The sequence below is a fragment of the Phyllostomus hastatus genome, unplaced genomic scaffold (assembly GCF_019186645.2).
Source record: "Phyllostomus hastatus isolate PE091 unplaced genomic scaffold, TTU_PhHast_1.1 phas_scaffold_78, whole genome shotgun sequence".
In the NCBI taxonomy this organism is placed as follows: domain Eukaryota; kingdom Metazoa; phylum Chordata; class Mammalia; order Chiroptera; family Phyllostomidae; genus Phyllostomus; species Phyllostomus hastatus.
Window position 1 is genome coordinate 7,535,816 of NW_025334041.1, and position 15,940 is coordinate 7,551,755.

The 15,940-nt window shown below is 50.3% G+C and overlaps 1 protein-coding gene across 3 annotated transcripts in view; it reads right to left on the minus strand.

Annotated features, from left to right (window-relative positions):
- BMPER (BMP binding endothelial regulator) overlaps positions 1-15,940 on the minus strand; it is a 214,440-nt gene that overhangs the window by 172,244 nt on the left and 26,256 nt on the right. For all 3 annotated transcript variants that reach the window (XM_045828881.1, XM_045828880.1, XM_045828882.1), the window contains exon 3: positions 10,158-10,257. In XM_045828881.1, the coding sequence (XP_045684837.1) occupies positions 10,158-10,257 (100 nt within the window). The remainder of the gene's footprint in view (positions 1-10,157; positions 10,258-15,940) is intronic.

Here is a 15,940-nt window from a genome sequence, read left to right on the forward strand (position 1 = left end):
AAGCTGCTGGAAACACGATTAGCTGGCTCCGGTGTGAATAAGCTCATCTGGTGAAGAAGGCACTCAGGTTCATAGACATACCAATGTACTTTGTTTACCTTCATTATCGCGTCAGTTTGGGTAAGTGCAAGCCCCTCTAGCAGACAGAAGTTCACGGCAAACAAATGCACGTGAGCTCTCGAGATGAAATCCCTTTCACAAAGCAAATCTGGAACACCTCATGTTAGAAAACGGTGCCCACTTCTGAAGAGACTGAGGTTATTCTCTGATCAAAGCCCAATAAGAACGGTTACAACTGCATCCTGATGATCATTTTTTAAATAATAAAAAGGTGCGTTGTATATTCATGCATCTTTATAAATGGACACAAGTCACTCCTACAGACGTATGTTCAATGTCGCAGTTGCCAAACTTACCCAGCAAATACAAGGGAACCAGACAGAGTTGGAGGCCACCATGGGGAATCCCTTCTTTCCCGTAGTTCCTGACAATGCATCCCAACTTCACATTCAGAACACCTTGCTTTATTGTGCCCAGTTTGATAGGCTCCATGAAATAATGCCAACAGAACCCTCAGAGGAGACAATGTTTGCATTCTAAGACATTTCGTGGTGATGAGCATCACTGTGATTTTGTTCCCACAAGGAAGCGAATACAAGACAGACTCTACAAGACAGAAGGGAGAAATCCTCCTCAAGTGCAGAGTGCTTTGATCCACACGGTGGGCCCGGTACAGGCAGTCACTGAAGTTTTAAGATCCGCCGTGGAAAACTCAAAGCCAAACTAGACATGCGTTTTCTGTGATGTTACCCAAGAAAAAAGATAATCATATCAAAATGATGGTAGCTAGAGGATCTGAAGTCATAACTGCATAATATATTTGGTTACTTTGCAGGATACAATGAAAGATCTCCCAAACATTGCACGGAAGGTATCACTATGCCTACTAGTCCTGAGACATTCCACAGCCACTACCACATGAAAATACGCGGAGGCTGCAGTGGTGTGGAGGATTTGTTGAACCTCCATGGAATTTAAGTGAAGAAATAGTAAGGTATGTCTGTACTAAATATTAACTGGAACTGGTATACAGACATTCAACCATTTCGCTTCCAAGATGAGGCGCATTGAAAGTGGCGTGGCCGTAGACTCAACTATTTCTCATTCTTGCTTATCCACGCTTACTCTCCCCCTACAATCCCACTCAACTTCTGTGAGCCCCGCAGAATTCCAAGAAGGACAGACGGTGTGTTAAGATGCATAGGGCTCAGCAGTAATACACTAAATATGCGGTGACGTCATGAGACATACATGGAACTAGGAAGACTAGAATTTAGCCCCAATGTTCCCATCTCTTCCCCATGAGTATCTATCTTCAGTAGGATATTTAACTGCTGGCTGCCAGCACAGGGATCATGAATGAGAATACTGTAGCCTCTGCCCTCGCAGAACCTCCAGCTCAGTGGGAGTTACAGAAAGTCAAAACGCTGAATCACAATTGCACCCAGTGTTAAGGACAGGTCCTTAATTTTATAGCAAGTGACCTCGGAGGCCAGGAAGTGATACCTAGAGTAAGAAGCAAAGCAAGGGCGCAAGTTACCTACATGACACGGAGCGGGAAAGCTGCCCAAGCAGAAGGAGCCGTATGTGCGAAGTTCCACGACAGGAAGGCTCCTCCCTGCTGGAGTCCAGAACAAGAGGAGGAGAGAGGGATCAGCAGGAGCCAGAACTTGCAGGGCCTGGTGGCCACCTCACCAGCGCGGAGGGAATGGCCAAGTGTTGGACTTGCCAGCACTTACTGTGTGCAATGACATGCCGCGAGCTCTCTTGCAGCCAGCCCTACACGCCGTTTTCCGCAGAGGCGCCTACCTGCCATGCGTGGCGGGGCTTCTCTGAGTATGGCCACTAGAATTCTAAGGCGGTCCCCAAGGTCGCCACTCCCTGGTACACTCATCGTGTGAAACCCTCTGCCCCTGAGCACGGCCAAGCCTTGTGCGTGTGATGGGTGCCCCTCCCTCGGTCAGGTCACGTCACGTGGCAAAGCTGAAGAGATTTTGCAGGTAAAATTTAAGACTCCTCATCAGTTTCACTTTGAGTTATTAAAGAGGACAATGATCCTGAGTGGGTCTGACCTAGTAGGTGAGCTCTTAAAAAGAATTTATGGGCCGGAAAGATGTTCTCCTCGAGGAAGCAAGCCTTGCTATAGCTGCAAGGAACTGAGTTCTGCTGACAACGATGTGAGCTTGGAAGATGACCTTGAGCCTCAGATGAGACCCCAGCCCTGGCTGACCTTGTCCGCAGGCTTGTGAGACCCAGCAGAGCCACACCCAGAGTCCTAACCCGCGGACACTGTGTGATGGTGAATGAGCACTCCCGTGGCACGACTTGTTATGCCTCAGGAGGAAATTCACAGGCTGGGCATCAGTAGCTGAAGGCCAGAGCCAATGGAGAGGACACCCAACTTCCGATGGTGGCACTTTGCATGTGAATCAACAACAGGGAGCGCAGGGCCCTCCCCAGCCTCCTCTGTCCCAATGAGAAACAGTCTCAATTTGCCCACTTCAGACAAGGGGAAGCCGATTCGCCCCAAGTTGGCGGCGAGACTCGGAAATCTGATCTTCTAACGTAAAGGCAACCACAAACTCTCTACTTAAACAGCCTTCCAAAATCCTACAGAGTCTGAAAATCAGAGGCCCTGCATGGATGGATTGGGATGAATTTGACAGGGAAAGCTGATCTCTGTTTTAAATTTTCTTGCTAGTTTTAACAATAAAAACAGATTTTGTAAAGGATGATTTTAATGTGCATAAAATCTTTTCAAATAAATAGAGTCATTTTTATTTAAATGGCAAAACAGCCTGGTTTATATTATGGGAAAATAATCTATGAAATATAGCTTTTTATACATCTTTTTTCAGTTACAGAAAAGAAGAGCAAAAAAGAAACCCCTGTACTTTTTAATTTAATTTTGGTTTTTTTTCTCATCTTTAAAACATATTAACAACCCCCACTCAAATTTCTGGGGCTAGGTAGATAAAATTAGTCATACTGTTAAAGGTTAACATAGTCATTGGTTAAAATATATTTGCAGGCATTCCATAATCTAACAATTTTCATCAAAAAACACATCATAAATTCTTTTAAGCACCAAATCACGGTAAATATAACACTGTCACTAGAACACTACAGGTCAATGGTGGGGATGTTTTTCAGGGCAATGCACTTTCCCAAGGTGTGTTAAATGATAGGTCAAGGTCTCCGTATTAACACAGTTAGGAGTAAACTAGTGAAGAACTTCTGTGTGGTTGCAAATGGAAAAACACACACAGCATGCAGAAACTGGCTCTGGAAGGATCCCCAAGAATATGGTAAGTGGCTGTCTCCAGGAAAGGGTACAAGATGGCCAAGGTCAAGAGTGGAAGGAAGCCTTACTTTTTCTATAGATGCTTCTGCATTACTCTGAATTGTCTATGAAAACTAGTTTAGGGAACCAGGCACATACTACACCTCACAGAAGAATAAAGCTCATGAAGAATATTGAAGAAGGAAAAAAAATAAGGTAGGGTTTCCCAAAAGAATGTTAATGAATAAGAAAAGCCACCACCTCCTAAGCCACGTTTCACCTCCACGAAGCTTCCTGGCCTCGTACATCCTGTGAAACTGCTGGTCCACCCGGAAGGACTGTGGCGGGCCGAGGCAGGCCAGGCTGAGGCAGGTCTCTCTCTCCTTCATCTCCAGAGCCCTCTGGCCTCTCCAGATCCCCCCTCCCTCCTTATCTCACAGGGAGACGACGCCAGCCAGAAGAATGAGCCTCTGGGGCCTGGGCCCAGCGACTTCTCACAGCCCTGTGGTCCTGAGAAACATCACTTGCTCTCCCTAAACACGTGCATCCCTGCCTGTTGAATCTGAATGATAACCATCACCCCTGCAGGGCTGAAGACAGCCGTATCTGTGAGTATCTAAGGTCTGGGGTTGGCGCTTCTCAAACTATTCTCTAAGTGGACTTCCCAGCGCAGAGACGATGACTCATAGCGCATTAGCCTAAGGCACGATGCTCCTTATTCGGGATGTGAACCCCGGGGCAGACTGCATCGGGACTATCATGGAGGATCACTGCCCAGAACTTGTGTGGCTGCAGGCCTGCAGTCGCCACAAGAAGTTCCGTTAAAAACAGACAGGTTGGCACTTGTGCGGCTGACTCAGCCTTTCCATCTTAAACAGCTGAAACGATAAGATGGTTTACTTGGTCAATAGACTATGATTATTTTTTTAGTTTTTTTCTCTTTTTTTAATGCTCATTCCTATATATGGTAAGTGGCCGGTTCCCTTCAGAACAACCACATAGCAATATTCCGAAAGGCACGATCACCTTCCAGGCCATTCTCAAGGCCACAGGGAGAAGAGGACTCTTATTCATGACCTTGTACTGTATGAGAGGCAAGCTGTAAGTAATAAGGCTCCATCTTTGGCTATTATTCACGGCTCCCTTTTACTTTGGACAGTACTTGGTCTATACAAGTGAGAATTCTCCACGCGTGTTTTGCTCTCCAACTCTTATTTGTCGGAACTTAGGGAGGTTGCCCTAATTTTGGGAACTGGTATGCAAATATTTATATTTTACCTCTTTCCTTTCATTTTCTAAGACATCATAGAGTATTTTTTAAAGCAAGCTAAACTATTTAAAAATGCAACTCATGCAATCACAACTCACAGAAGAACAAGACACAGCACAGAGGAATCAAAGACAAGAGAAGACGGCGGAAAATAAACCCCACCTGACAAACAAAAGACTGTTTTCTTCTATCTTTCATCAGAGTATTGCAGACAATTAGTATTTCATGCTCTACATAAAGAAGATGGAATCTGACTTTTAAGTCTTTGAAACACACCTTGTGTGTGTATATCCACTAATAATAAACATATACATACCCAGATAGCAAATGCATTATTGTTTATGAAAGCACCCCGAATTAAAGGGCAGTTCTCAATCCAAGTAAACACAGAAAAGCTGCCAAAGCTGCTTGTTTGATTCCTGATGATCTCATTTGCTTTCATCAATCAATATTGAGTTCTTTCAAATTAGATTAATCTTCTGCATAGTTGTTAGGTAGTTAGTTGGCTAAAAATGTATCACCATTATTAGCATAAAGTAATCTGAAAAACATCTAAAACTGGTGCTTGAGGAAAGTTAGTTATAATTTACTTACTTTGTTTTTAAGGAATATTCTGGCTTCCTAAAAGTTAAGAACAACTGGTAAGCCATGCCAGGACATAGGTACCGACCATTTGGGTTGGTAAATACTTGTTCAGTGAATGAATGAATGAACAAATGAATCACAGGAGCGATCTGAAGCAAATGGGAACACAAGTGCATAAACACACACACACACACACCCTCAAGAATCCTTTTGGAAGTATGAGTTTTCATATTTCTGTCCTCAAACAGATTTGCCTTTTTTCATATCAACATCTCTTTCAGAGGAAAAGAAGCAGAAATCACGATAGAATTCTGTTACGTTTTTGTCTGACCCCTCTACCCTCCCCCAGATGATCAACAACTTACAAACAAAAACTCCTTCCAGATTTGTTTTCATTCAGTAGATCTGGAGGGAAGCCCAGGAACTGATATTTTAACAAGTTCCCTAGGCGATCATAAGTGGCAGGCGGTGCCTAAGAACTATTTCATGCCTTTGTGTGCACCAGGGTCCCCGCCCCCAGCCCTGCCCCGAACAGCCCTCTTCGGAGGTGATTAATTCCTTCTTGTTCGGGAAAGCGAACAGCTTCCCAGCACGCTCCCACCCCTTAGCCCACAATCTGTCCTCCTCCCCTTGCCCTCCTCCCCTGGATAACAGCCCCCACCCCACCGAAAGGCATCGCTTTGTCCCCTCCAGGACAGCCATCTCCTTGAAGACACAGACACCCTTGGTTGACCTCTGGTCTGATCATTTAACTTCTCTGGGCCCTTGGTTTCTTCCCAGGTGAGATGAGAAAGACAGAAAGTACCTGCTGCGGTGAGGACTAAGTGACCAGCATGAGCTAACTGACCCAGTCCGCAGCATGGTGGGAGGGAAACAAGGCCCTCTGGACTCTGTGAAGACAGCGGCTGGGGGTAAAAGTCTTAAACTCGACCCGGTCATTCACACCTCACAACCCGCCGGGGCCGGGGCTTCCACAAGCACAGTGTCCTCACTCGGGAGCTGCCTTCCTGACCAGCAGCCGGGCCTCAGACAAAGAATGGGAGCGACCCAAGGGAAAAACCCTTGAAAAACGGTCATGGTCGAATACCGAGATGCAATGAACATGAACTTCTGTAATGGTTTAAAGAAATGAAATTAGGCTCCAGTAATCATAACTAAACTATTAACACCAATTACAGAAGTGGCTCCAATACACGGTAGTACACAGAGCAAAATATAAACACAGCATAATAATGGGAATTTTATTTTATTGTTTTAAAGATTTTATTTATTTATTTTTAGAGAGGGGATGGGAAGGAGAAAGAGAGGGACAGAAACATCAACATGTGGTTGCCTCTCCAGTGCCCCCTACTGGGGACCTGGGCTGCAACCCAGGCATGTGCCTTGACTGGGAATTGAACTGGCGACCCTTTGGTTCATAGGCCGGCGCTCAATTCACTGAGCCATACCAGCTCATAATGGAAATTTTAAATGGTCCAAAGTTCTTAGTAGACTGTCCAAGAAAGAATAAGCTAATACTATGCCTTCTTCTCTGCATGCTTCCCTCACATTGAAAATATCCAAACAAACAAAAAGTAATAACCTCCAAGAGCCTTCAAATGCCTCAATGTGGAGTACGTTTGGTAATTAGGATGTTGAAGAGGATGGCAATGGTACTTCTCATGGAACTAAGAAGCAAGAAAATCATTCCCACCTTTCTCCACCCAGCCTATGTTCTACATTGAATTGGTTCCGTACCTGTAGTTCTTCAGCATGGGGCTAAATTTTGCAAAAATAATATCATACAAGTCTTAACTTGTTGACAACTGTCAGGGATTTCTATGTGTCACCGAAAAACATACAAGCAGTTCATGGCCTCAGCTATGTTCTTTATGAAGAAGAGCTTGATTCCATTTCCTGCCGAGCCACAGGGAGGGGAGGAAAATATCCAGAACAGAACCAGCGAGAGTTGGGAAGGGAGCATGCGCACAGCAGTCGGAGAGGAGGAACTGGCCGCGTGAGCAGTGCATGGGCCAACAGGCAGGTTTTTAAGGAAAAATCAGACAGCTTGTCTAAACGTCATCATGTGTAATACCAGCCCTCCCTCTTCTACTCTGTCTTCTTTGGGGAAGAAAGAGCTTAAAACTCTCAAGCAATGGGAAAGGAGACCAGCCTTGCCGTTTCTGGCGGCCACTGGGGACCGCCCACTACGAGGTAATGGGTACACACCTCTTCCCGCGGCACTTCGACATCCAGGCCTCCGTCCTGGAGAGAGGTGCACCAACGGCCACGACGGGAAGGGCAAGCGGATTCCCGGCCACGTGGCAAGATGCTCGCTGAACATCTAAACCTCTGTCAGTAAGATGTTCATTGCATTGTTATGCATCTGCATTCTGGAATCCAAACAACAGCCCGAACAAAGTGACATGAGAAAATCTCCAAGTCATGTTATTGTTGAGATGTTTTTTTAACTGTTGCAGAATCTGTACGGTTTCATTCCCTTTGTGCAAAAATAAAACCACAGAAACAAAATTACATGCGTGTGCATGTATCTGAAACACACCCAGAAAGGAGGTCTGGGGAAGACACAGAAAATTGATAACACTTGTTATTTCAGAGAAAAGAGGAGTTTTGCAGCTCAGAAAATATTCTTTCCCCCATATTATTTAAATTTTTAGTATGATACTATATTCATGTAGTCATTCTCTAACAAAAGCTAAAAACAGAAAAAAAGATACGCCAAGGGAGGGAAGAAGGAAGAGAGAGACGTTGGAAGGAAAAAAGAGCAAAGTCAAAGTCCCAACAAGGGACAGGGGGTGGTTAGCCAGTTCTTGGTTCAAGTCCCTTCACCCCATTTATTTACACAATTGAAAGAGTTTTGATAAGCACTCACCAGCACTTGAACACTAGAGTTCTATTTTCTTGGCCATTATCTATTTTACTGTATTTCTTATATTCTAATAATAAAAAAAAATCAAAACAGGAGGAGAGCAAAGGGTCAGAGAAAAACCCTGCTCCAAAAGGATTCAGAAAATGTGTTTTTACAGTCAAGTCTGTCAACCAGTTTAAGAGCACCCACTATACTTGAGAAACATGTACACACCAGGCACTGCGCTAAACCCTTAGACAGTATCTCCCCGTGGAGTCCCTCCCACAATTGCTGCCCTCACGTTACAGGGGAGGGAACTGGGGTAGAGGGAGGTTCCGCGTCTCCACCTGCCCAAGGGAAAAGATGGGGTATCAGTGCGCCAGGGCTGCTGTAACCAATGACCACAAGCGTGGGGCCCTGGGACGGCAGAAATTGATTCTCTCACACTTCTGGAGCCCGTAAGTCCAAAGTCAAGGTGTCAGCGCAGCCATGCTCCACTGAGGGCTGGGGGGGACATCCTTCACGCCTTCACCTGGTCCCTAGTGTCACCGCCAGGTGAGTCTGTCCTTGGTTTGTGGGAGCACAATGCCCATCACCGCCTCTCTTGTTTTTTGTTTGCTTATTTGTTTATGGGAGGGGGGTGAGCAAAAAATTACTATAGTTCACAATGACTATAATCATGAACAATTTGGTCTTCGTACTGGACATGAGCATTTTGCATAACAGTGTGTTTTGAAAAGCTCACAGGGTCTTCACAGAATAGAGACTCATGGGTTTGTCACTAAAAAAAGGGGGGCTTCAGTTTGTTTACTTGGTTTTTATAAGAGCTTTTTTTCTTTTTTTTTTTTTTAAGTTTCCCTTGTCTGACATCCCCCTGGTGTGTATGTTCTTCTGTGGGGGCAGAAATCACCTGGTACTAGGTCAAGAACTCTTTCCGAGTCCCACCCCCAGCCCCAGGCTACGGGTTAAATCCCTTGGGAGCTTTTTAAAGAGACAGAGGCCTGGAGCCCTCCCCAGAACCAGTGAGTCTGACTCCCGGGGAGCAGAGTCCAGGTGTTTGCGTTGCTTCTCCAGTTACACGGCCACCTTCTCGTGTGTCTCTGTCTGTCTGTCTTCTCTCCAAACAAAAACAGCAGTCACGTTGGCTCTGGGGCTGCCCTAATCCACTAGGATGTTATCTTAACTAATCACATCTCCAAAGATTCCACTGCCGAGTAAGGTCACACTCTGTGGTTCCGAGTGGACACGACCTTCCGGGGAACACTCTGCAACCCAGGACCGTCGGATTAGGAGTTGGCGGTGGGGCTCCAGAGTCCATGCCCAGAACCATGCACTCACTTCGCCTCCCGAGGGCCCCACTCTGTGGGGCACCGTTTACACGCACACTAACGCACACGAGGTGACCCAGAGCATCACCAGGACCTGCCCTCCCACAGCAGGCGACACACCACTGAAGTGCGCGTGTGTGCATCTCCCTCTGCCGGGGGACCTTAAACGGGAAAGTGACGCTGAGGCCTGGGGGACGGACGCAGCACAGGCAGCACCCGGGCAGGTTGGCGGAAGGATCTGAGCGGAGTCCCAGGTGCTAGACTGGAAACGGGCGTCCAAGGGGCGCATGCGCCGCAGGCCGCGGGAACCGGGACGAGGTGGGAGGGAGAGTCCTTTGGAGATGCTTGGAAGACAGACAACGTACATTTAATTGGGAAGGAAAGAGAAACTTTAACGGGGACCACAATGATAAAATTTGGGCTTCAAGACTCTGGCTGAGGTGGGCAGGGCGAGGGAGGGGTCTGGCGAGAACGGAGTGCTGAAACTTTCTTGCAAAAAGTGCCTGCGCGTGTGTGCGCACCGGCGTGCCCGGGCATCCCGTTCCTCCGTGCGATTTCAACGACTTGCCTTGGAAAACAAGCCCACCAGGCAGATGCTCGCCTTACTTCCAGACTTCCGCTAGCAGAGCCCCATCTCCGCCCCCGACACACACACGTGCACACACACTGTTCCCTCCCCACACCCGAAGGCTGCGTGGACAGGAAGGCGAGAGGAACAGAAATGGAAACGTCTGCAGCCACGGCCAGAAGCGCACCCCCCCCCCCTCCCCCGACCCCGGTCACCTTTGCAGCGCTCGCAGCAGGCTCCCCGCTGCTTGATGGCCAGGGCGCAGTCTCTCGACAGCACGGGGCACTTCTCCCTCTTACAGGTCACCTCCTTGTTCTGGGCAGAGAGAGACAGGAGACACGTGAGACCAGCTTCGCACGGAGCCCCCGGACTCCCGGCACTCGGCGACGCTTGCCCAGCCCCCCTTTCCCTTCGCCCTGGCACAAAACCTCCATGACAGCAAAAGGTTTTGAAATAGAACAGAAATACCCGTCCAGAAACACAGGGCTTTTTTAGACGAAGGGCAGACGAGAGGGGATGAAAAGTCTCTTTTTTTACAAGCCAACCTGACCTAGATAACCAAAGACTAAGGGGCGGGGGGAGGGGGGGTTCTCCCGCTCTGTTCTAGGGTTTCCTTTTAGTATGCACTATAGAAACCATAATATTTGCGTAAATCATGTTTTGCCCATTGGGCTACCTGGGCCAGGACTGCATCGTGAGAACAAAAATATTTGCGCACTGCCGTCCAACAATCCTTAATAGTAGAGTGCATTAAAATGCAGCAATCTAAAGTTCCAACTCAAATAACGACAAAGCTGAGGACTGAATCGGCTCAGTAAGAGGAAAAAAAAAAAATACTCCCCGTGCCAAGCAGAGACACAGCCCTCAGTGTTGCACAGCCCGGGGGCAGCTGCATCCCATTAGCCGTATGCTAATGAAGTCGGGTGAGTATTTGCATCTCTGGTTTTACCCTGAAAGGTGAGCTGACACAATGCCTTGGAGAAGAGCCGAACAGAACTTCTACTCCTGTTTGTGGAGGGGATGCACGGGAACCACAGTCACCCTGCCCCAGACCCTCAAGGAGACTGGAGCTTTGTTAAGGAGGGTCTATTACATGCTTGGTGCCGCAGCTTCCGTTCTTACTTGGGTCCTGCCAGGCGACCCTTATCACTGTCCCCTGTTCACAGACAAGAGGACTGCTGTTCAGAGACGGTCTAGGGCTTTCCCCGGGTCATACAGCTTCTCGGGAGGAGAGGTGGATGTCGAGGTGAACCCACACGTGTGCGTGGCCCGGGCCCCGCTCTGACTCAGGCTGCTGGTACGGCACAGTCCTGGCCTGACTGGGGGCAGATGGAGGGGCTGACCAGCTCTCTCACCTTGAGGTAAACCTAGAACCTTTCAGGCATGTGAGCAGGAGAAATTCTGCCTCAGCTCTGACAGTGACCTCGGGAGAGTCACAAGTGTGCCCCGTCTGCTTCAGCGTCATTGCTGGTCCCAAACCAAAAACAGGTATGTGTGTGCGTGTGTGCATGTGCGTGCGTGCACATGTGTGTGTGTGTGTTGGGGCTGGGGGTCCAAGCCAAGCCTCTACGCTACGTCCCAGCCCTGACCCCGTTCTAAGATCAAACTCATCAGCTTCTATGCCGCCCTCACGTTCCTTAGCAGTCCCACCCACACCCCAAGGTGCGCCCAGGGTCTCATTCTCCAATGAATCCAGATCGCCACCTCCTCCCCTTCCAAGTGATGGTCCTGTGCAGCGTCCCAGAACCCCACTTCCCCCAGTTACCGCTCCCCCAGAATGAGGTGTACGGAGCTTTGGGCCTCGCTGTCCCAAAAGCTCTTGTTATTTCCCAGCTTCTTGGCTTTGCAAGGCCCCAGCGGCATGGGCATAATGAGCCCACCGTGGGAAGAGTGTCACTCAAACTCTTCCACTGGATGATGACATGCACAGGGCAGGGCCATCATCCCAGGTGAGGCCCCCGAGGCCAGTGTGGTGAGTACCCTGGGGAGCCATCCCAGGACCTGCCTGGCCACCCAGAGAGGGCGTCGGTGCCCAGCTACCTGCACCCGCTCTCGCAGGCTGGTCACGCAGACCTTTCGGGTTTTTACTGATTAGTCATCAGTGTGTGATTTTTGGTGGTTGACCCAAGGAAACTAGTGTCTTCTCTTCCCCTTTTTGGGGCATCTATACAGTGTTAAGGGCCCTCATGGGGACTAATCTCATTAAGTCCTCAAAATATTGTGAGGCAATGGTCCTCACACTAGGCTACAAATCAGAGCCCCACCTAGTTCTTAGCAGAGCCTGGCACCGCCTCCCAGCCTGGCCCCCGAAGCTCAGACCCGAGTTGGCCCAGGCCCAGGCCCAGGCCCAGGCCCGGGCGTTTTCTCCAGGCGCCCTGGGGGATCCCCGTGTGCGGGCAGGGCTGACAGCCACGGCTCTTTGGGGAACGTTCCTGGGCCCAGCGGGGCCGAGATGGGCTTGGGATGCCCATGGCCCCTTGGAGAGCAGCTGAGCTGCAGCCGGAACCCAGGCGCCCTGCCCCCAAGCCCTCCAAAGCTGCCCGCTTCACCCCCTCGTCTTCGTAAGGATGGGGGCATGAAGACACTGCGAGTCACGGCCCACCCCCCCCACGGTTCATTTTCGGATTCTCCTTACATTACAAATGGGACACATAGCTACTACGGTCATAAGGCCAGCTAAAGAAGCAGATGTGAGAACCTCACAGTGCCCTCTGCCACCACAGAAGGGATCCGAACAACGATCGTGTGTGTGTGTGTGTGTGTGTGTGTGTGTGCTGCTTGGCACCGTGAACGGTGGCTTTGCTTTGCGAAGCATGCTTCCTGCAGCCATTGCTTGACACCAGGTCCATCCGCCCCGAGGCGCCTGAGGTGAACACCTTCCCAAGCAGAGCATCTGCCACCCCAGCCTTCTGCAGACCTGGCTGCAGCCTTAGGGAAGGACCACCCACCCCCCACGTGCATCTGAAGGGCAGACTCAGGTGGCGGGAATGCCGTGCCCCAAGGGCGGCCAGAGTGAGTGTGAAGTCTCCATTTGGGGTTTGATAAACAGGAAGGAAGACACACACGCTCTTAAATACAGCAACTCTTAGCTAAATCTGAAACCTGGGCGCCAGTCAAGATCCATAACGGGATCCCAAGATTCATAATAAATAGCTTGTAATTACAGTCCAGCACAAAAGTTATTCCAACCAGATGGTTTATAGATTCACATCTGGATTTTTTTTTGTACACACACAGGAACGAACCTAGACCTCAGCTGTAGGTTACTGGGGTTTTCTCTCTCCCTCTAATAGCCCTTGGAGTTTTCTTTATATTCTACCACCGGTCACGGTGGCCCCGAGCGGCCCTGTCTGGTCGTTTCCCCGGTGTCTGGCTGGCGAGGACAAGGGGCACGGGCTTAGAATCCCCGGCCCTCCAAGGAAGAAGGACCCACTGCAGAGGGCCACCGGGGACAGGCTGCTTCCTCCACCCCCTTAACTGGGTCCAGCAGCAACAGAGTCAGTCCGGGCACAGGTTAATCAAGACCACTCGCTGCACTTTCCCTGAAAGGATGGAAACACGGGTCGTCAAGCCAGCAGCCCCCGCGAGCAGCGGCGAACCGGGGCCCCTTCACTCACTTGTCTGTCTCCATCGGCACCCTCATCCCCCACCCCCACCTCGCCCCCGGCCCCGCCCCCACCTGCGGGGGTGGGGGGGAACCTAGTGTCCTCCGCTCTGACTCAAGGTTTACTTCTGTTCTCCCTTCACTTTGTCACTCAAGAAACATCCTCTGACACTGGTGCACACGTACTAAACATGATTGTATAACAGGCTCTGGGCTAAGAACGTTTCGAGCACCATTTCACAAAAAATTCCCCATCGTCCCCGTTTTACAGAGGAGGCACCAAGGTTAAGAAACTTGCCCGGGGTCACACGAGCAGACGTGTGTCTGGTTCCAGAGGCATATTACACGTTTAACAGCTACACGTTCGTACTTCCCAGGCACTCAGGGTACAGACCAGAACAAGACAATGTCAGGCCCTGAGGCCCCAGGGGGCATGGGTAGCTTCTTGGTGGTCCCCCCCAGTGTGGCATGAGCTCTCTAACCGGAGCCGAAGAACTCCAAGGAGCCGCATCATCCCCACCCCACCCCCGGGGGGGTCTGCAGACACCCGCTGAACCCTGGTAGCAAGGAAGTTGTGCCATCTGGGGACTGACTGACAGGTAACGCGGCCAATCACACCTCTGAAAGCCCGACTAGCAACCTCACACAAGTGTTCCCCAAGATTCCCGCTCGGGCTGGAGCCTCCCCAAATCTAAGCGACAGAAATGGCGGCAAACGGGCCCTGGAAGGAAACGCCGGAATGCTCTGCAACACCCACTGAGCCAGGACAGGAGCGAAGCAAACCGCGGGACAAACCGCGTCGCACGCTTCCCTCTCCGTCTCCGCCTCCCGGAGCCTAGCGCTCTCCCGGGCCGCCCGGCCTGTGCTTTACCCGTTGTCGAGAGCGTCCGTTTGCATCAACCGCCTCCTTTCTGAAAGACCAAATACATCCAAACCCAAAGTGTAGCCTCTGGAGACACATGAAATTAAGTGTCAACATACAAAAATGAAAGGGGGCATAGGGAGTGAAAATGAAAAAAAAAACCCTCCATGGCTGGCAACAAAGCTCCGTCAGGATGCACGCCAAACCACAGCTCCCGCCACAGCCAAGTTCAAACGGGACTCGGGAGAGCAGCTTGCTGTGTCGGAGGTAGACCACTAGATGGCAGCACGGAGCCCCCAGCTCCGTGTGCACAAGACGTGCGACAGCTTCCTGAGCATTTTCCAGGGTCTACCTTGGAGGGAAATGATGTCTCAAGGATGAGGGTTGGGGGTCCGAGGGGATTGGGGCGGGAGAAGGCTGGAGACGGAGATTTTCCTGTTTGCTTTCCTCTGAGAAACCAGAAAAATAAAATGTTTCGAGATGCTTTTGTTCTATGTCAAACCAATGCCTTGAAAATATTTTTTTTCTGAGGCTCATCCAGAACCACTCCTGTTATGGACCCTGGAAGGTGATACCTAACCTTCCATTTGCATTTGGAAGATGATAATAAAACAGAGATCTGGAGAGGAAAGCACAGCAGCTAACACACAGCGAGTGATCGGGGAGGAAGACAGGTCAGCCGGCAGATGCTCTGTTTTCAGACTGACGCGGCATGGCGGACCTCTGGAACAGGAGTGGAAACAGAGCGCCCGGTGGCCTGCCGGCCGACCCTCCACGGCCACAGCCGCACTGGGAAGGCGGCACAGAAGGTGGCATTACTTTCCTTCGGGCCCAGTCTTCCGGAAGCAAAGCCTGCCTGCGAGGCAGGCAGCTGCCGTTGGGCAGACCAGCGGACTCTGGGGGCTGGCCCCTTCTTCAGGGAATCAAGAAGGCCGAGAGGTGGTCATGCGTCTTCCTGCCCAGATGAACAATACTCCATGTGCCGGTGAGGCACACCGGGCAGGGAGTCGTGGTGTCATGGGAGGGGACGTAGAGGTACCAGTGACTGCCCCCCCAAGCCTCTCTGTCACCCCATCACTGTGGTCCCCTTGGGGAAGTGGCCCTCTAGATTTTGCTGCCTTCAAGAATAGCCCTACTGAAATGCATATGGTCCTGGGGGTGGGGAGGCGGACCCATATTGATCCTGAATAAACTACTCCCCTGGCCACCAGCTACTGTCAGGGGGGAAATGCCCAGCAACCCTGAGAAGCCACGAAGCTTCGCAGCAGAAGTTTGAGAGCAGCCCGAACGTGGCGCACGCACGGGCCTTCCTGTTCAGTGCCGCCGTGCAAATGACGAAGCAGTCACGATGCAAGTTGCCACCGCCCCTCCAGAAACTTCCAAGGTCCTGGAGGAGACAAGACGGTGGACCTGGCAGGTGTCGCACACAGGCGGTGGCCGCTGCTGGCACCCAGTGACACCTACAGAAGACAGTTTCATTCGAGGTGACGGCCTTCATGGTCGGCGAGTACAGGCAGGGTGCTCTGACCCTT